The sequence below is a fragment of the Arvicola amphibius genome, chromosome 2, assembly GCF_903992535.2.
Source record: "Arvicola amphibius chromosome 2, mArvAmp1.2, whole genome shotgun sequence".
In the NCBI taxonomy this organism is placed as follows: domain Eukaryota; kingdom Metazoa; phylum Chordata; class Mammalia; order Rodentia; family Cricetidae; genus Arvicola; species Arvicola amphibius.
The window spans coordinates 23,226,712-23,248,034 of NC_052048.2; the positions used below are offsets into that span (position 1 = coordinate 23,226,712).

The following is a 21,323-nucleotide window of genomic DNA, read 5'->3' on the forward strand; positions in this document are numbered from 1 at the left end:
TATAAAATGGGAACCTTCTAAGGTCATCTGCAATAACAATCAAAAAATTAGACAGAGGTTATCTGAGGGGAGAGGTCACCCGGGGGGGCTACTTATCTAAGGTTCTACTTCCTCCATTGTGATTACTCATGGCCAACAACAATCTGAACGTCTTAGATGGAAAATTCCAGAAATACAAGACTCGTAAATTTTAAATAGCTTTTACAACAGTCTATTGCTGTGATTGTTTTAGTTTGCTGTTGGTTATTAATCTTACTGCATCTTATTTGCATGTTAAATTTTATCATAGGCATATATACATAGAAAACAACTGAAGAGAGGGCTTTACAGTGGTTCTGCCTCATTCTCAGGGATTTCAAGACCCCTAGAGGATGCCTGAAACCTCTATGTAGTTCATAATGAGAACAGCATAAAGGAAATGAAGTATTAAAATAAATTGAAATAAGAGAAAGAAGGGACTAAAAAGGAATGGCGGGAGATCAAGGATGGTTCACAGAATGTACCCTGGAGGAAGCAGCCATGTGTTTCTTGGGGCTGTATGGGAAGAACAGAGAGCATTCTGGGAGTGAGGAGCATGGGTACCACTCACTCACTGATGAGTCTGATTTTCTGTGTGCTCCCAGATCAGTCCCTTCATTTTCCTGTATGATGATGATTTCCTCTGTGAAACTGAGGACTTTGACTAGGGAACAGGGCACCATCCAACTCTAAAAGAATGCAAGCCATTCATGCGCCCGGTCCACACGGCAGCCAGTCTCTGTTTTCCAACTTGAGATAAGGGGTGTGGACCAGTGTGTCATCTTGTGATCCTCTGCCAGGTCTGATTCCATTGTCATTAACCACAGACTCCCTGCTAACTCTAGACAAAACTCATTGCTTTTCATTTGTGAATGTCTGTGTATTTCCAATTCTGCTGTTTGTCTCTCCAGTAATAAATAGCTTTATTCCAAAGGTGTCCCTAGGGTCGGATTCGGAGGTGAACAAGGGGGGAGAGACAAGTACTATTGGTACTATTGTCATTGGTAAAGCAATCCTCTCTACTTCAAAGGATCTAATGTCCAAGTTTTGGACTTGTTATTGCAAATAGCTTGTGGGAGACTTCTTTCAGACTGGGAGAAGAACCAGTAGAAGCTTCTCGTTCTTATTTGGAGGCAGAGAAGAGGATGGAGCAGTGACATGCAGATCGTGTGCTCCAAAAGCAGCTCCGGATTCTGAAGCTTGGCCACGGGAAGGGCTTTGAACACTGACAATTAAATCTGTGTCTACAGTAGATGGGCAGACCTTTGTATGAGTGTCCAGTTGCTACTGGATGGGATTCAAATGAAACACGTAAAACAAAACGTTGGTTGTCCACAGGTTCAGGTTCAAATTCTATAGTTTCTGGGTAGGCATAGTCACTTATTACAGTCTTAAGGCTCAACTACTTTCTTCTTCCATATCGTGATTCTGCAAATGCGACTACTTTTGATTTAGATGTCTTTTCAACCACTGGACCAAAGCCAACGGTCTAACCCCTTAGACAAATTTATTAGAACCCTGGCACTAGCAGCTTTGTCTAGCATGCCTCTGAGAGCTCTTAGCCAAGCTGTCTTGAAAAGTTAGGTAGGTGTGTCCTACACAATGAAACCAACAGGGAGGTTGGATCAATGCTGAAATCACCCTTTCTTCGGTATGTCAAGTCAGTGCCACAACTTGACATGTTTACCTATATGGTCCATAGATCGACTGAACCGAATCCTACTCACAGCCTGTTGCCTCCCTTCTCTCAAACTCCCAGACAACCTTAAACCATGACAAACGTCTTCTGTCAGTTCTGTAACACACTCCTCTAGCCCCCAGGGGTACTTGATCATGTGTATACGCAGAGTATATATATATACGCAGTATATACGCAGAGGGATGCACACATACACACCAATGAAAATAAATCTGAAAATAAATCTGAAAGAAACTCTACATGGGACAGTCTAGTAAGAACTTTTCTGGTGACAAAATATTTCAGAATCCCTGCTCTCCTTATAAGAGAGCTGAACCTTAAGTTCTCTCCACCTACAGCCTTTCTGGTTCCTTTTAAGTGTTCAAGGTATTCCTCAGCAGACAAACATCTCTCATAGCACAGAAAAGACAATTAAGTTAGGGATTTAGAAATTAGCTGTTCCTATTGAGTCAACTCTCAAGTCTCTACCTTCTACGGTTGCGCCAAGGTTCTCGGAGTCTGAGTCCATGATGATCAAAAGCACGTGCATGTTTCAAAATATCTCAATTGAATTTTCCCTTCCATCCTGACATTTGGCGGCATCTAAATGCAACTAGTGGAAGGCTCAGGTTAGCATTCTCAGAGTGGATTCAGCTCAGCAGTTGAATAGTAGGGCTCGGGGTTTCTCAGTTTACATAATCGAATCTGCAAAGAGAAACATTGGCCTATGTGATAGGCGGGCAGTCTATGGGGTATTTTATTGACCAAGGATGGAATTAATGGCAATGCCACATCTATGTCAAACACACACAGTAAAACTTTATGGTTCCTCCTCTGAAATATTCTGTTTGCATCACATGGATCCAATCTAATTTTTTTTTTTTGGTTTTTACATTTTTTCTTCCCCTCCCCCACCCTCTTCCCTGTCCTCTTTGTCTCCTGAGACCTGTTCCCTTTGGAAATGCATTAGTTACCTAGGAAACCTTAATGTCATTTTCTTTATGAGTGGAGTTTGGTACAGCATAAAGCTAATTTATAGGGTGGTTAGGAATTCATGTCGTAACTAGTGAAACAGGAGTCTGCATTATGACTTCTAGATCCACCTGTGTGGCAGGGCTGCATACCTTCACTCTATCATTACGGGTAATTTTTGAAGCCTAATTATAAATATGCATTCTAGTTCACCAAATGAGTTGATTCATTGTTGTTCCATGTAATGCATTATAGTGTTCAGCACAAGTCCCAGAACATAATTAGTGATAAAAAACAGGGCAGTAATACACTAGGAAATCTGTTAACAGTGGAAGGATGTGCTGGAATTTCCTCTTAGATGATGAGGTGATTCAGCCCCAGAGGCGGGGAATGAATGAGAATTTTAAACCCTTCGTCTATGTCGCTCATGAGGTCCACATTAGGAAATTAAGTAAATTCTAGGTATGTCCACTACTTCATTCTGCTCATTTCTTACTGTCTGGGAACACACGCACAATTATACTAATGAAATATGGATGGAACCCAAATAATAAGCATCTCTCTTTCTGATGGCCGCTATCACTTACCAGTCGGGTGGCAAAGATGTCACTGTAAGGGCTGAGGAGCTTGGATCCGAGGCTCCCGCTATGTCAGGCACTGTGGGGAGAGTTTCAGATTGCGGAGTGCATTTAGTCTTCACAGTGCACCTGTGGGACGTGCACGATTTCAACAACTCTGGCTGGGTTCTGATGAGTAGGAACCCTGTGCAAAACACATCTAGTAGGGTTGAGAGGGCAGCCAGGAAACTCAGGTTTGTCAGACTACAAAAGAGACCTTTGCAAGGAATTCTACCTCCTGGTCTCTTAATGGGACCTTTTGTTTGCTTGTGAGAAGATGTTAGATGTGAGAAGATGTTTGAGTATCACCTGTAATATCTCCACTAGATGGAGTGGAGTCCTTGAAGCCAAGATAGGCTTGGAAGACATCTTAGAGCGAGCTTTACTTACTGAATAAGCATAGACACACTACCCAGCTTCCAGGGACAACTGATCTCCCTGCCGGTGTGGGGGAATCCCCGGGGAATCACGGCTCCTAAAGGCTCCAGGGCATCTGGGAAGAGCTGCTAACTGGCAAGGTAAGACTCCTAAATGCTCTAGGGCATCTGGGAAGAGCTGCTAACTGGCAAGTTAGCCCGAGTGCCTACTGCTTAACGAAGGTGTAGCTGCACGTACTGCCTATTGCCTGGAGAGCCAAGATAAGGTAATGCATCAAACTCCCCTGACCCTAAATTCCCATTTCTAATGCAAATGCCTTTTGCACTCACTTCCTCTTAGAACTGTAGACTTTCTGACTCCAGCATCTGGATGAGCAGGGCACAGGAGTGGGGGGCACGAGTGGGGCCAAAAGCAAGCACCGGAGCTGTAGCCAGTCAGCCTTAGGACCCTCCGGCAATACAGGCCACTTGCAGATAGCCTAGGGTCAGCGAAGGTTTGTTATTTATACAAAGGCCAGTGAAAGCATTGAATGAATGCGTGCTATGCAGGCTAAGGCTAGCTGCATAATGAAGCTTGTCTTTGTAAGGTATAGTCAAACAGGACCATTATGTCTAATATGTCCACTTCCTGGGTCACTATTTCACTGTGAATTAACCATGACCATGCTGCACGACGGACCCCCTTCCACCCCAGGGAGACATACAGGAGCCGAAACAGGAGAAAATGCAGGTTTTCCAAGCAGCCCAGACTCATTTCTACCTTTCCATTTTATTTCTGTTTTGCGTTTCAACCACATTGTGGCGCTATTACAAAAGATAAGGGTAGGCCAAAGGCAAGCTCTAGGAATTTGCCTTGGGAGAGAGTTTAAAGGGGGCTTTTCAAAACTGGACCTGGCCCCTGTTCTCAACACACTGCTTTCGGGAATCAGAGTTGCAGATGCAACCGGGAGAAAAAGCAAGTCTATTGACCCGAAGGTGCTGTCACCAGATCAGTGCCCAAAACCAGGGACTCTGCTTAGAGAGGCCTCTACCCAGCTAGCAAAGACCCAGCTGTCTAAGGACTCCATTGCTTCCTGGGGTCTTCTCTTAACTCTGGTTATCCACATGGCTCTTAGAGCTGGCCTTTCGATAAACACTTCAACTCTCTATTTAGAAACTTGGGTTTGCCCAGAAGTCACTATGACTCTGACCGGCTTGTATCTGCCTGTAAACAAGTGAACCTTTCTGCCTCTTTTCTGCCCAGCCTCCTCTGAGCTCCTCTGGAGTTCAAGATGCCTTTGCTTTGTATCTACTAAGGGAAGGGAGGACCTTTAGCTCTTCAGTGGAAAGAAACAAGGAAGGAGACATTGGACTGCGTTCTGGGGGAAGAAAATCCTCAAATAGGTCTTGCAAAAAGAAAATGAGGATCCTTCTCTATCGGATGGGGGTTGAGGGGTGTGGATCAGTTCTCTGAGGAAAATGCATCTTCTGCCCCCCCCCCCCCGCTCTTGGCTGGGTCTCTCCCTGCCCCCCACCCCAGACACCGCACATATTTGGCAAGATTAAGGTGTCACCTCTCATATTACAAGGCCTGTTGATTGCAGGCGGAGACAGACCCTCCTGCACCCTTGAGTTGGAAACAATGCTCTCTTCCTGCCGTCGCCCGGGTCTGGCAAAGGGAGGCAGCCAGCCAGTGCACCGCATCTGCAGAACAAATCGGAGTCTTGAACTCTGAAGCCTTTTCTTTCGCCTGTTCATATTTAAGCTTGCCCCTCTTAGACCCCTCCTCCCTCCAGACCGCCAGTGACCTGGGAGCAGCCGGCGGAGCAGCCCACACGTGTATTTAACCCGTTCCTCCCTGCCCGGCAGTCAAGCACCCCTTTGGTTGCAGTCTTTTGAGCCCCAGGACCAGGAGCTTGAGAAATGAGCCCCTAGAACTCGGCCGGCAGAGAGACTGAAGGGAGAGGCGGGGGAGGGGACGCGGGGGGGGGAGGCAAGTGCGGGAAGTGGGGGAGGGCAGGGGCGGGCCAGAGGACCGCGAGAAAACCAGAACCCCACAGAGCACGCCCAAGCCAAACCTTCAAAGTGCTGTGTGGCAGGGTGAGGGGGAAACTCGGCCGCCCGATCGGATCCGGAGGAAGAAGGAGATATTTTGGCAGGAGGGGAACCTTTGAAGGAGGACTCAGCCCTTCTGTGGGACCGTTGGAGGTGACGTCCTTGGGCCTCTGTGGGTGCTGCAGGCCATTTTCGATGTGGCAGCCCCCGTCAGCCAGGATAATGATGAGGCAGGTACAATCTATCTAGTATGCAGCCCCCCAGACTCTCCGTCCTTTCTGGCCTCCCTTTACCCTGCAACTTCTCTCAGCCTCAACCGGTGGGTGCAATTCTGGCGCTCCTGGGTGTGGACCAAAGGCACACAACTCCAAGGAATTTTCAGGTTTTGAACCTGGAACCTTGCTAAACTACACTGCGGGTTGCTTATCAGACACTTTAATGGAAGGCAAGGAAGAGGGGAACTATTAAATCGCCTCTTCTAGTGCCTGTGAGTCAAATGTCCTGACAAGAGGGGGCTGCGGTGGGAGTGGGTGGGTAGGGTGAGGAGGCGCTTGGACTTTGCATTCCACCTTGCAAGAACCAGGGAAGGAGTGAAGGAGCAATGCTCTACTCTCAATTTCACCTCACCACTCCCTCCTGCCTTTCTCTTGGACAGCGATAGAGCAAAATCTTGATGCGGTGACCGCTGTACATTCTGAGAGAACCAGCTCGGAACAAGTGGGGTCTAATGGCTAGCTAAAATTATCTTCAAATAAAACCTCTGCCTGGGATCTTTTCTCGAATAAATCTAGCGGTTGTAGAAGAGAGCGTCGCTACTTTCGGGGAGACAGACGGGAAGAGGTGTGTTGCTTGCCTTTTCTTCTGGGCGAGCTGTGTTTGTGCAGAGCGGCTGTCCTGGCCAAGTGCTCAGCTCCAGGGCCGGGTTCTACTTTGGAAGGAAGGGGTAGGGAAGTTGGAGACTGAGTAAAATGCGGGGCTTGGCCTCGTGCCTCTAGTTTTCTTCCACGCACGCGCCGCCCAAGCAAGCCAACCCCTCCCTTGGTTGCTCAGGACCCCCACCCCCCACCTTACCTCGGTGAATTAACCTCCCTAAGACAGTGTGCCCTGCGCCTTGGGAACTGGTTCTCCGGACCAGAGAGTTCAGTTGAGAGAGAGCAATTGTTCTTGGGCGAGCTCCTGCGGCGGCGGTGAGAGAACCAAAGCTAGAAAGGTCTGACGGAGGTTTGGAGGCAGAGTTTAAGGTTGAGAACCAAGCTTTCCTGGACCAGGGGGGCAAGAAAGGCCTTCTGCCTCAATAAAAGAAAAAATAGAGAGAGGGGGGAAAAAGAAAGGAAAGAAAGATAAAAGAATCTTAAAAGAAAAAAGATCAAAAAGAAAAAATTCAAGAATAAGACAGATCGAAGATATTAACGTGTAAATATAATGATAAACTGAATGTTTTCTACGACTCCTCCCCATGACAAAAAGGGAAATCAAATATAGGAGGTACTGAAGAATAGGCTATTTTGGAAGCGTTTGTTTGTTTGTTCGTTCGTTCGTTTGTTTTCCTTTAAAGAGGACTAGGAGAATTGACCCTGTCTTCCTTTTGATCTCAAGAGCAAACTCCAAAGTGCTGGGCGCAGGCTTGCGAATCACCGCGGGCGGGGCTCGGGGGCTCGGGCTCGGCGCGGAAGGGGTTAAGGCGCTGAGCGCGGAGCCATCTGGCCGGGTTGGCTGGTTATAACCACGCAGATTATGTTCACGGGACTCAGAGTTGAAGGCTCCTCTCCTTACCCAGCAGCTCTGCGCACCGCCCCGCGAGAGAGCCAGGCGCAACTTTCTTCCCTCTTTCTTCCTCTCTCGTTTTTCCCACCGCTGGGTAGTAGCTGCGGCAGGGGTGGGCGAGACTGAATGACCGAACTCGAGTCCACCTTTCTCTTCATGTCGACGTCTCTGGAAATAGTCACACGGATGCCATGGTTACTTCTGCCACGGTAAGGGGATGTGGCGGGCACGCTAGGTGGGCAGCAGGGAGGGGACTGGGGATCGCGGAGGGGGGATTTTCCTGAGGATCCCCGTGGTGGTGGGCAACTCTGCACCCAGCCCCACCCCCATCGTGTAACAAGCTCTTAACTTTCCGGTTCTTGTGCCTTCTTCAAAGTTTGCGTTGGGATCTGCCCAGGCCTAGGCGCAATCGCCACCACCCCCCTTCCACATGCATGCACACGCGCGTGCGGATACGGCTCCCCACCTCCTCCTCCCTCTAGTCCCCTGGCTGCCCAAGAAACCGCCCTCAGTCTGGGAAAGTGATCAGGTTTAAGAAACCTGCATTGGAAAGGGAGGGAGGTGGAGGAGAGGGAAAATGGGGACCACGAAAAGGCAGGAAGGAGTTTCTGCACCCCCTGCCCTTCCACCTCAGGCGTGCACACCTCCAACCCTCCTACCTAGTTTTCCCAGAAGGCCCCCGCGCATCGTCTAACAAAAGGGGGTAGGAGACAAAACCGAAGCTGGGAAGAGGCCAGGATCCCGGCATTCGCCCTGCACCCCGCTGGCCACCGGGCACTGTTCGACAGCTCCACTACACAGCCAGGCAGGGCGTGGGCTGGGGGAGGGGACGCAAAGCTCAGGACCCCCACAGTCTCTTCTCAGGTTGGGGGAGTTGGAATTCCCCGCCCAGAAGTGCATACCTGCGCCAGTATCCCACATAAGTCTTTTCTCTGAGAAGGTCTCCAGCCCCAGGCTACTCTGGGGAGCGCCTACCCTACGGCTACCCACCCCGGGTCTTCCCACAGATGTTGGAGCTAGCGCTCAGCCCGCCCGTCTGGGACCCGGCCAGGGAACGGTGGGTACCGGGGCGGGGCCATCGGTAGAGATTTGGTAGCAGTTTCTCGAAACCCGTTTTAGCACCCCCTCACTCCCCCTCCAGAAGTGGTGTAGGAAAGCCGAGAGAGCATCGGAGACCCTCAAAGCTAGGTAGGAGTTAAAAGAACCCACAGCGGACTGTTTCCATTGCCACCGGTCTCTGCACAGTGGTGGATACTTCTAATGAAATTTGGCACGCTTGGGAACTGAAGGTGCGGAATGGGGGGCTGGTGTGGGGTGCGGGGAGGATCGCTCTGCTTGTCGCTTTCGGGTGTGAGTGGGTGTGCATCCAAAAGGCGCTACTGCTTTGCGCAATTTTGGCGTTCTTCCGCACCGCTCAGATGCGCCCCACTGGGACCCCAGCACCGTACGGTGTGGACGCAGTTGATTAGAGAAGTCGCAGGCGGGAACTGGAATTGAGGCTCGCGTTTTCCAGGTGGGGGAAGCACCCACCAGATTGATCCCGACCTCTTGCTGCGACCGGCGGGTAGCAGGTTGAGAGTCCGAATGGAGGCTGCTCTAGGACGCGGTCCCAGCCAGTGCAGGCTGCTAAGCTTGGAGAGCTGGAGCCCCTGAGCCGGGACTTGTTTATGAGTGTGAAGAGGTTGGGGGCGGGGACCTGCTGGGGGAGGGGAAGGGAGACTGTAAGGGTGTGTGTTACTAGCTGAGTCTGATGTTGGAAATTCTGCGGGTTACGGAGTGTGCTGGCAAACCTGCTTTTCAGTAAAGGGTTGCCTTTCCACTGCAAACCAGCAAGCAAGGAAATAACCTAAGCACAGTGCCCTAAACGTCAGGATGAGAAAAGAGTGTACCTGAGGGGTGGGTTATACAGGGGAGCTTTAAATCGGTTCTGTTTTCTAAATAGGCTGAACTTTGCCCGCTTTCTCAGCCTCCCCTGATCCTGACGTGTTGCTCAAAGAAATTTGAGAGGAGGAATCCAGACGATAAACCCCAACTACCTCCGCCTTAGGCTCAAACAGACCCGAGTGTAACGTTGGGAGAGAGTGGGGGCGGGGGAAGCTGGCTGCAGGCTGCTGTAGCATAGCAGGCAATACATAGGGACAGAAGAAAGTTTACTGGCGGCGTTCTCCTCAGGGAGAGCAAGTAGGATTGCGCTTTGCTGAGGTCTGTGTAGAAGATGGCCTTGAGAAAATTGTATCTGTATGAATCGGGTCTGATTTCCCGAGGAGGGAGACTGATCCTTGGGTGGCCAGCGAACAACTGGGAGGGCCCTCTCAAGTCTCTGTAAGAAAGGGGGGCGGAGGTTGGGGGTGGTAGCGTAGGGAAGGAGGTGGAGCTGATTCCAGCTTCCTCCAGCCCTGCTGGCCCTGGAGGGGTCGGGAGCCTGTGTGATGGGCATCTGTGTGCATAGCAGGAGAGGAGAGCTTGTGGGAACATAGGTGTAGCTAATGAGAAATCTGTGCCTGGGAAGGGTGTCGGAGCTGGAGAAGTGCAGTGTGCCGAAGACAGATGGCTCGTGCGTGCCTGCACAGACACATGGGGTGGGTGTGGCGTGGGAGGGCGGCTGGGTTCGGTGTGTGAAAGGTGGACATGTGTGGGAGCTGGCCGCTTGAAGATTACCAAAGGGATGCGGAGGGGAGATCAGCTGAGGAGAGGGGATTGCTAACTTTATGAGCATGTGCAGTCTGGGATTCGACTGGAAGGGCACCGGGGCACGGGAGATAAAGACGTGTGGGCCCTGGCATTCTTGCAGAGAGCAGTACAAGGAAGGGATGGCTTTAGCCTCTCCCCCTTCCTTGCCTTCCAGTTGAAAGGACAGGAGAAGGCTTAAAGGCGGGTTGCACATTTAACGGGGAAAGTCCTTGTGTGTTGGCACAGGGTCCAGTGACAGCAAGTGCTGTGTGCACAAGACTCCCGAGTAAGGAATACATTTGCCATTTGCTTGCCAAGTGGCAAGGATGCACATTGTCTAATATCATCTCAGTAGATGTTGGTAGAAGGACACACTACCACCAGTTACTGTTGATTATTATTTTAAAATTAATGGCATGCCTACTAGATGCTCAGCTGGTTGTTGGGTGCTGGGATGTGGCACACAGCCTTGGAAAAATCCCTTCTTTATGCTCAGCTGACTGTTGCAGTGTTGCCAGGAAGAGAGAGAGTACGGTGCCTGGTTAGGTTTTTTTCTAGAGTTGTTCGTGGATCAGGGGAGTCAAAGGGAAGCTGACTTGAAATTTATCTATGGTTTTGTGAAAAGGGTTCGATAAAGGTGAAGGATGGTGGATACTTCTGTGGGTGGGAAGGGAGCTGGAGGGTGTTACTGCTGCTTTGCTGGAGTACAGGCTAGGCTGGGAATTGGAAGGTGGGGCATTCTAGGTAGAAAGCAAGAGTCCGGATCCATACTCCAGGATGGAGTGTGCCAGAATGAATCTTGATACACAGACCTGGGGAAAGGCGCAGGGATGCAAATGACAGACTGGGTCAGTAGTGAGTGCTTGCTCCTCTTTGAGGCTTCTGCACTATGAACCTAAAGCTATACCCGAGTATGTGCTAATGCTTTTGTCTCTGAGCTTGCTGGTGGCTAAAGCAGCTATGAGAAAACTAGCCAGCAGGGTGGAGAAATGCATTTAATATTCTGACCCCAGTGAAGGAATATGCCATGTGTTTTTGCAGGAATTCTGTGAGTCTGGGGAAGGGGCTGGTCTTGGGTGCTGAGACCTGTGTCTTAAGGGAACAAAGGCGTGGTTAAAGGAAGAGCTGTGGGCTACAGAGAGTGAGAGCAAGGAGAAGCCTCTTGAGTTCACTGAGGTGTGAGGTACCTGGGACTAAGCAGAAAGAAGGTTATGTACTTTAGGGCTACACACAGCTGTCCACCTGGGCCAGGTGACAGGGAAACCCTTTTGATCATGTGAGGGCATCCGGGTAAGACAGTATTCGGCTAGGGGCCGTCTTGATTCATGAACTTGAGGCTGTGCTATTTTGAGGCACTCTCTGCATGTTTCAGGGAAAAGTTCATCTCCCTGAGCAATAGCTGATCTTAGGCAGAGCTACTGCCCACTGTTCTCTGAGAGCACAATGACGGACAAGGTAGAAGACTCCCAGTTGGAAATGTCTGCATTTAGTCTGCCGCTTTGCAAGAGGGGAGCTCTCAAGTTTTCTGATGTGTAGGACTTTCTACATTTGTCTGGAGAGTGCCTGTGTTGAGGAGGACTGGGAAAGAAGGGAAATTCATTCCTCTTTAGCCAGCAAGGCTCAAAGGGACTAGTTGTAAAAAGCTGTACAGAGAGGCAGTCTACTTGGACACAGGTGCAGACATCTGTCAGTCACTGGTAAAATGGGATCTTAGTCTCTCTGTCTGCAAAATGCATCGTAAATTTAGCTAGCAGTCACATCTCCACTACTTATCCTCTGTGGAAAAGAACTGCCCATGGCTGCCTCAGTTTATCCATCCACCCATAAACTGGAAGGAACTGAAGTTAGAGTTTCATTTATGGAAGTCTGATAGGTCTTTGAATTATTTAGGAAGAGAGGCAACACAGGAATCGGTTATTAATTTTCACACAAATTTTATTTTAGCATCAGCTATGCAAGCCACAATGACAAAATAAATGTGACTTTGAAAGCACAGAGCATAGTAATTGTCCTTGGCATCGGCACGGTTTGTGTAAGAGGGAAGCAAAGTCCAGCCGCCCTGTGTTACTGTCAAGGTCTGTGTTTTTCTAGACGATAAGTCCTTGGCAGGCCCCAGCCTGCCTGGAGAGAAGAACCCCGGGGCCGGGAGTTGTGAAATGTAGCATGCCCAGTGCAGCGAGTTGGGCACAGCCACTTTCCTCGGAGACTAGGCCCAGAGGCCCTGAAACATCCCAGTCCTCCCAGAAGTTAGCACACGCTGTCAACTCCTGGCTCAAAGTCAAGGTTCCCATCCTTGAGTTCAGTGGCCATAAATAGTCAGGAGCTAAGCTATTTCCATGAGGCACTAAACCAATTCTTTTGCTTTTTTTGGCGAGATTGGGCCAATTAAGTTGATTGGAAGAGGTCACTGCTGATGGGACTCACATTCCCCAAGCAGGACAGGCCAGCAGAGTTTAATTACATAACATTTCCCATCCCTGCCATTGCGCTCCCAGATGTATCAGATGTTCAGGCCTTTCCTCTTCCCTTCCATTCAAGATGCCTAATTGAGCAGGCTGCTTCTGCTGCAAGCTCCTCCAGACCTTTTCCTGAGCTCCAAGGCTCCTGCCCTAAGGGGAGCGGTTGCACATCCAGGTGCTGGCTGGAGGTGAGAGATCTTTTAAACCTGCCACGCTGTATCAAGACCTCAGCAGCTGCTGTTCAACTCATCAACGAGGCAGGCAGTCTCTGACACTGGGGATGCTGAGCTAAATGACTGTTGGATTGAGCTCTATATGACTGACCTGGTTGGAAAAGAACCAAATCTTTTACTGGAGAAAGTCTGTGGCCCATGTGGCATTGCTGATAAGGCCAGTGGATACACTTGGTGCATGGGCAAGCATGTGGCGATGAGATGTGTGTGTGTGTGTGTGTGTGTGTGTGTGTGTGTGTGTGTGTGTGTGAATGCACATGAAAACAGAAGCTGTCCTGGAAAGGCAGGAGCATTGGTAGGGCTTATGAATATAGGTGGGCAGGCATGTGGGTACTAGCTCAGATTCCATTGTCACCAAATTGCTTCTCGTGGTGAGAAAATAAGGACAGTTTCTTTCAGATCACTTGCATATGGGGTTTGAGCTTTGAAGTGTGAGGCCAATGTCAATACTACTTTCATCCTTGCCTGGAAAGATTTCTAAGTTAAAAAAAAAAGACAGGAAAGGAAGGAAGGAATGAAGGAAGGAAGGGAGAGAAAGATATATATATATGCCTTCTGAATTCTCACTTTTAAACCATGTAGATAGTTCAAGAGTTTTTGACAGTTTTCTATGAAGCCAACTCTGATTTTACCTACAAATACGTGGAGCTAGGTAGAGGTAGTATTTTCATGAGATCAGAATGCACCTGCTGTTTGTCCATGTCCTTATCTGTCATAGTGCGCCTCTGGCAATCTTGATTAGGAGCTCCTGAGATCTCTAGGATGCTCGCATCCTCACAGGACAGACCTCTGACTCAGAGGAGTTCACAGATTTTGACGCAAAATTTGGTGTGGTCTGTTATGATTGCTCATTCCCTAACAGCATCACTCAAAAGAAGACTTTTGAGGAAGTGATTTTCAAATGAAGCCAAGAACTTAATAGCTTACTGATCTCAGAAGACTTCATTCGGTACAAGGTGATCTTAAGCAGCACGAGGCGGCAGATGGCCTGCTGACATGGAGGTGGGGATCAAGCCTTCAACAGAGCTCCGTCACTAATTGGCTGTTGCTATGTCACCCTGAACATTCTCTTCGGGCTGTTATTTCCCTGACTATAAATGAAAGGCTTCAATTAGAAGATCTCAAAGCCTCACTGCAGCTCCACCACCCTAAGATTCGGCGTTAATCCTGTCCTATCTAATCTTTGCTCATATGCCTTACTTGGAGCGTGCCATGGCATATTCTAAGGGGCTTCTGTTTTTATCTTTGGGGAAAGGCAGAAAAGCATGCAAAGAATTTACCAGAATTTTTTTTCCCCAAGAATGCTCAAGATGTTGCCTTGGTCTGTACAGTATGCACTGCACGGAGCTGATAATAGCTGGGTTTGACTTTCTGGTAGACCTGGTGCTGATCATTCAGAAGTTTCCTGTCAAATAGCTTTCATCGTCAACATTTCTAATAAAGACGGAGTGCCAATCTTCAAGACAATGGTATTGGAGTAGTTAGTGGGGGCCGGGCAGTATGGCAAATGTTACATGAAATGACTTCAATATCCCCAGATAATCCCATGTATAATTGGGGATACTGAGTCGATGTGAAGCTAAGGGAGAGGGTCATAGATACACAACAGGAAGCAGGTATACTTTCCTTCCTGCAGCCAACAGTGGGTGTCATGTCCAACTGATGGAGGAGAGTTATCTGTCTATGTTTTTTTTATTGGTTAATTAATAAAGAAAACTGCCTTGGCCCTTTAAGAGAGGTGGAGTAGACAGAACAGAATTGTGGGAACAAGGAAGTAGAGTTAGGAAGACGCTTCAGGCAGTCTCCATAGGGAGTCTCCATGCTTCTCCTCTCCGAGATGGACGCAGGTTAAGATCTCTCCTGGTAAGCCACACCTCGTGGTGCTACCCAGATAACTAAATATGGGTTAAAGAAAGATGTGAAAATTAGCCAATAAGAGGCTAAAATTATGGGCCAGGCAGTGTTTTAAAAAAAATACAGTTTCCGTGTAATTATTTTGGGTAAAGCTAGCCGGGTGGCGGGACACAGCCCGCCGCTTCACACTACAGTTTGGCGCCCAACGTGGGGCCCGGCTAACTCAGTCGGTAGAGCATGAGACTCTTAATCTCAGGGTCGTGGGTTCGAGCCCCACGTTGGGCGCCAGATGATGCGGCGAAGATTGGAAATAACCAAAAATAGTCCTTTTATAATTATTCAAGTTTAATACAAAGGGAGATAAGGGAACTTACAGAACCAAGGGTCCAGCGGAGTGAGCGCGGGGCAAACGAACGGGGCGCCTTCCGGCTCCCCAATCCTATTTAAGGGGCATGGCTACCCCGCTGGAGCAGCCACGCCCCTGAACGCAGGGATTGGGCCAGCTGCCCCAACATCCAACAGATTGTGTTCTCGGTCTTCTGTGACATCATCCAGGAGCTGGTTCTACAGCCCTTTGTGATGTTTGTCACCATGCAGGATAGCCTGCTCCACCAGAAGCTTCGTTATCATGTGCAAGACAAATGTTTAGGTTTGCTAGCCACCTGCTGGCAAGCGTGTGTCAAATCTGTCATAGCTTCCATTACCCCACCCCCATCTCCCTTACTGTTGGCAAGGGAGTTTGCCCTTCCAGCACACAGGTATTGATTTAAGCCACAATTGCCTCCTTGTAAGTTCTCTAAGAGGGGAGCTGGACATCTGGTTTTGATCCACACGCCCATAAGAGGTAGTGGGTCCCAGCATTCCTGAGTGCCAGGATGAGGACTGCACAAATTCTAAATGTAAATGGAGAGCAGGACATCTCTTCAGAGTTTGGAAGGTGGCCTTCTTTGATAGGCTAGAGAGCTCAACCATTTAGACTCAGGCTTTGACTAGGCAGACTTTCTTGCTGGAGGGTTGGCGATTATGGGTTGCTATGAGGGATTGAGTCCCCAAGCTGTGTTTTGTACAGAATAAAGCAGACCTTCCTGACCTCTAGCCCTGGTATCTGCCTTGGTGGTCCACTCTCTGGGCAGAAGTACTTGCAAGAATGGGAAACAAAAGACTTCTTGGAGGTAACTCCCATCCTCTTCGAAGGATGTGACTGAATGAATGCTAGTGATCTCCCCTCCCTTTATCTCCCCACTACAGCTAACACACACACACACAAGCACACGTGCACACAAGCACACACACACACACACACACACAAGCACATGTGCACACAAGCACACACACACATCAAGGCCAATAGAGAGGTGACTTTGTTGTGTTGCTTGAAGGTATTTTCTGTGCAGCAAAAAACACCAAATGCCTATTGAATTGTTTTACAATATTTATGCTTCTAATACATGTGTTTACTTTATTTTGAACTTTTCACATTTAGGATGATGCATTTCTTCTCAACATAGGAGATATTGTCTCCCTCTCTTTCTCTCTTTAAGTGATTGCCAAGAACTTGAAACTTACTACAATTTACTGTTCCCTTCTGTTTCTAGACCTAAGCCTCCATCATTTAAAAATATCCTCCCTCCCCCTCTGGCTCCCCGTTGTCCCTTGAGGAATGTATTTCATGTTCTCAGTCTGGGATTAGTTCCATCCTGTGTCTAGCAGACCTGTTCCTGCTGTTTATAAGGTACTTCCACTGGGTTCAAGAGGGAGATGTAGTCGTAAAGCTCACCTGATTTCCCAACAGGTGTGTCCCACTGTTGAGAAGTAGCTTGGCCATCCTGACACTCAGTAGGTTATGCGGAAGAGACTGTCTCCTTCTTCCTGGCTTAGGACTGACTCAGACTAGCGGTGAATCTTAAACAGAGCCTTTTCCTTCCCTGATCCTCTGTTTCCTGGTCTGGAAAAGAAGGGAACTGGAGTTACTGGCTGATCCAAAGGAGCCTGAAGGTTGTGACTATTCCGATGTTCCATGGCTCTGCTGTTCCCTCTGTCTCACCATGGTCCATGCCTGGGATTTCCAGGTACTCCCTCTGGCCTGGAGTACTTATGTACAGAAATGTGGAGGGGGTGGAGGAGGAAATTAAGTTATGTGATGCCAGATAAGTTATTGAACATATGGATGAGTGAATGTTTATAGAGTGCTGAAGAAGCAAGCTTGCCAGATTTGTGGCGGATCTTGGATTGCTAGCTGGGAGCATGGCGGAGAGGTTTATGTGGGATAAAATTGTCTGTGGGTAGCTGAGTTCGCTAAGCCAAATCCGAATGATCCCAAACTATGTTCCACAAGGCCAATCCTGCCTCTGACAGTACCAGAGACTGGTGCCCACTTGGACATCCTTGCGCCACCCTGGGTCTTGCTTTCCATGCCTATTAAATGGCAGAGTTAAGAACTTTGATGACTGCTAAAGTCCTTCCGGCCTTCTCATTAGATTGTGGGAATTTAAGGCTAGAAGTAAAACCTAAATAGACAGATGGATCAAGAAAAGGACACCTGAAATAGTCTTTGTGTAATGGGAAATAGCCTCATGAAAAGTGGGTAGAAGTGGTTAAAACATACATCTGCTCTTGAACTGGAGATGGCAACAGAACCTGTGGGGTTTGTGTGTGTATTTTGAATGCTCACTTCTCCATCTTCACCAACGATATTAAAATCATCTTATACATGTTTGTTTCTCCATTACCTTCCTTGAGAAACCTCCCTGTACCCCTGCCTCCCTCAGAGCCTGCGGCTCCCTTCCCAGTCTTTGTCATAACACTTAGCAGCCTGAGCTGCATCTGCATCCCTGTCTTCTTACTAGAGAATGATTCCCTTGAAGAAGGGTCTGTCATCTTTGTGTTCACCAACACCTGGACTAGTGTCTGCCACGGAATTGTGTTGAGTGAATGTATGAACCTCTGAGGGAATCATGGGTGAACTCACTAGTAGATGACACAGGAAATGGGCTCAGAGATGTGAAGTGCCTCACCAAGGGTCCCAAACTGTGTCCTCTTGTGTTTCCATTTCGCTCTGCCCCAACGGGTAGGACATCAGTGCTGGCTGCTTACTTGCCAGGAAAGGTTATTCTGGCTCCCCTTTGGACCTTTTCCCTCATCTCCTAACCTACCTAGTTCTGCATATTTGGACTCTTGGGAATTGGGTCTTGGAGAATTGTTCATGGATTGGCGTAATCCCCCTTAAGACACTCTGAAGGCAGATTTGAATGCATGTGTAAAGATGGCTTAGTACAGGTCCTGTTGGTGGCTCTGTGCTAGATGTTAGAGGAGATGTAGAGATGGAGGAGAGGATTAGAAGTGGGTAGGAACAAGTCACACTCTAACGGGGCTCCAAGAGAGAGAAAGGTGAATATTGAAGCCAGAAGGCAGGCTCTCTGACCGTGGAATTTTAGCATAAACACGACAGGGAGTCCTCTCAGTTCAGGGGCAGGCTGGTTTTCGGTTCTGTGTGGCAGGGGTGTTATTGCATCTGAATCTTAGCACCAGGCTGGGGTTAAGGGGAGGATGCTCACTCTGAGCCCTTGGTTCTTTCTGGCAGTAGTTTAGGGAGCACTGTGCAGAGTTTGAAAGGCAGTATTGTGGGAGTGTACTAGCTCCCAAGATGACTTTGAGAAGTGTCCCCATTCACTGATATCAGCAGCATGAGGAGGAAGTGGGAAGGAGGTGGAACCTCCTCTAAGAGTAGCTTCCCCTGCCCCCTCCCCATGTATTGTCTCTGCGGCCACTTCTCACACAGGGACAGACTGCCATCTACTGTCCACTTCTGTCCTCTGAGTCCCTCTTTCTCAGCCAGCTTGTCATCCCCTGCCACACACACATCTCATTTTTAATGGGTGCAGATACCAGGGAGAAACAGACAGTACATACTTGTTCAACAGATTCTGCAGATCTTAGAAGGAAGTCTTTCTAAAACCATAACATTTTAGGTGGTTATCTTCTCTGTTTTATGACATATTATTTGAAGGGGACCGCCTGGCATCTCCCGAGATCCTCGAGCTAGGTTGCGGCAGGAGTACCAGGTGAAAGGCAGGGTTTCACCATCAGTGTGACCTTGAGGTATCCTTGGGGGTACAGAGAGCTAGCCGGTAGGATGAAGCACCACGATCTGAAAAGGCAATGACAGCAGAGACTGCAGTGGCTGTAGGGCTTAGAGGAAGGTCCTTGAAGGGGAAAATGTATGGACAGTCTGTGCTGCACCTTCTCTTAGTAACTCCAGTGATAGGAAAGAGGGTCCTGAAAGCCGTGATGTCCTGAGATAGTCCCCGAGCCAGCTGCTGTTGGTCTCCTCTGGCACGCAGGGGAATCAGGGCACTGTTCAGATAGCAGGAATGAACTTCTCTATGCCGCTCCTTCATATCCCTTCCTCTGACCCTCCTAAACTTCTCTTTCAAAATCCCACCTGCCCAGTGCTGGAATCAGAGCTTCTCTTAAAGAAGCTGCAGCCATGTTCCGAGATTCCTTCATGTTAGAATTCACTTTCCCCAGTAAGCGTTCGAGACTTTGTTGGTGTTCATTTTAGGCTTGTTTATTTGATTGATTTTCTTTTTTCTGTGAGACAGGACCTCCCTCGAGCACAGAGTGGCAAGGGACTCACTTTGTAGCTGAGGATGGCCTTGAGTTCGTGGCGATTCCTCAGTCTCAGCCTCCCAGGCACTGGAGCTAGAGGCATGTACCACTCTGGCTTGTGTCTTTTGCATGTGTGTGCGGTGTCTGTATGGGGGGGGGGTGATTTTTCAGTAATTCTTTGTTATATTCTCCAGGTGCTTTTTTTCTTATTGTTAAAATTGACACCAAGAAAATTTCCAAAGTGTGTCTTTCATGTTCTTGTCCTTAGATATGAACATGTGCTTATGGCAGAGGGCAGGGACGGAGGTGTGACAGGAGTAGAGGGGATGGTCTATTGAGGTCTAGGAAATCCACTTCATTTTGAGGATTTGGGTTCCCAGTGACAAGGTCTCAGTCCTCATAACAGTCCTCTCACATTTTCTTTTTGGCACCTCAGTGCCTGTCAGTGTCTATATCCCCTTTCTGTTCTGCTACAGAGTCACATCTCTAGATTACAAATATTCTGAATTTTGAGGGGACCTTTGACAGAAATAAAGCTGACCATGGGACCATTGGAAAACCAAGTTTAAAATGTATCCATTTTTATGTGTATGGGTATTTTGTCTGCATGTATGTATGCCTGTGCCCCATGTGCTCATGGTGCCCACAGAGAACAGAAAAGGGTGTTGGATCTGGGATGTGGAAGCTGGGACTTGAACCCAGATCCTCTGAAAGAGCAGAAAGTACTCTTAACTGTTGAGCCTTACTCCCTGCCCCAAAGATTAAGGTTTTGACTGGGAGTGATTAAGGGCTGGGAGTGGGGTCTGTGAGAGGGTTAGAGCAGGATTCCCGATATTTATCATGTGATAAAATGGTTATCAGTGGTTATGGTCCAAAAAAGATAGTGAGTCAAGGTTGGGTAGAGATAAAGGGGAACTTCTCTCACACCAACCAGTGTAGAATGAGATAATCAGTTCCCAGCACCAGGAAATGGTGGTGGTTTTCTGCCACCCTAGGATGTGACTTGTAATGCCTGGGGAGAGCAGGAGATGGGGGCACAACTCCAGAGAGAGGAAGGCGACAGCAAGTCTGGATGAGAAATGCCCAGTCACAGAGCACGATGGGATCATAAGGTGGAGAGGCGGAAAGAGGCCGTGTGAGCCCGGAAAAACTGGCAGTCAGTATGGGGAGGGCACCAGAACACTGGGCAACTAAAACGCTTTCTCAGTGTAGAAGACATCTATATTAAATGGTATTCAATGGAAGGAAGGGGGGCAAATGTCTGGGTGGTCAAAACCGTAAATGAACGAGTGAGCCAATGAATGCAGGACAGAGGGGCAACGGCAAAATGGACTGATCTGGAGGCTTCCTTGCAAGTCCTCTGCCAGTTCTTTCTCTGGGGAGATGATGCCAGCCTGCTGAACAGGGCCTGATACAAATGCTTAGGGTGTCGCCAGCTGAGCGGAAATGGAGTTAAGAGAGTAACAGAGTAACACTGGTGCTGAGCCTAGGAAGCTGACGGGCCGGCCAGTCATTCGCCTTGTGTCTTCTCTCAGCCTAACTTGATTTCATTCACATGGGAATTTCTTTGCAAGGTCTCCTTGCTTACTGTGTATACAGTCATTCGGACACCCGACATGCCACCCAGCAACTTTGGAGGTGGGAGTACTAGAACTCTCCTTGGTGAAGCCAGTAAGAGCCAAAGATGAATCTTGGACACCTAGTGTCATCTTCAGTGATTTTGCCCATAATGGCTGCCCATATTCTGCCTAGCCCGTTCTTGCCCTCTAATCCGGGACCTGTGAACTCTCGCTGACGGTGCTTGCTCAGATGCTCTTCAGTCCAGCTGAGTATGCACATAAAGATCCTCAGGGGCCTAACGCGTAGCACAGATTAGGAGGCACTGTCTTAGAGAACTCAGCAACCATGCCTTCCCCCTCCTTCCCTGCAGCCTTGTCAGGCATCTGACTTCTTCTGGCCCTTGGTGCACTTCAGAATTCACTTTGTTAAGAATGCCAAGCTCATTCGGGCTGAGGCCGCTGCTGACTTACTCAGCCAGT

The 21,323-nt window shown here is 48.7% G+C and overlaps 1 protein-coding gene and 1 non-coding gene across 3 annotated transcripts in view; both read left to right on the forward strand.

Annotated features, from left to right (window-relative positions):
- Nucleotides 1-6,087: 6,087 nt before the first annotated feature.
- The window catches only part of Ntf3 (neurotrophin 3), a 69,931-nt gene continuing 54,695 nt past the window's right edge, over nt 6,088-21,323 (forward strand). Inside the window, exon 1 of one of the 2 annotated variants that reach the window (XM_038319985.1) lies at nt 6,088-6,183. Coding sequence is in view for 1 of the 2 variants with exons in the window: in XM_038319984.1 (XP_038175912.1) it covers nt 7,652-7,669 (18 nt within the window). In the remaining variant the exon portion in view is untranslated. Of the gene's footprint in view, nt 6,184-7,461; nt 7,670-21,323 lie in introns of those variants that run through there. The other variant, XM_038319984.1, reaches the window with a different exon arrangement.
- On the forward strand, nt 14,889-14,961 carry Trnak-cuu. Its single transcript has one exon. It is a non-coding gene; the product is annotated as a tRNA-Lys (tRNA).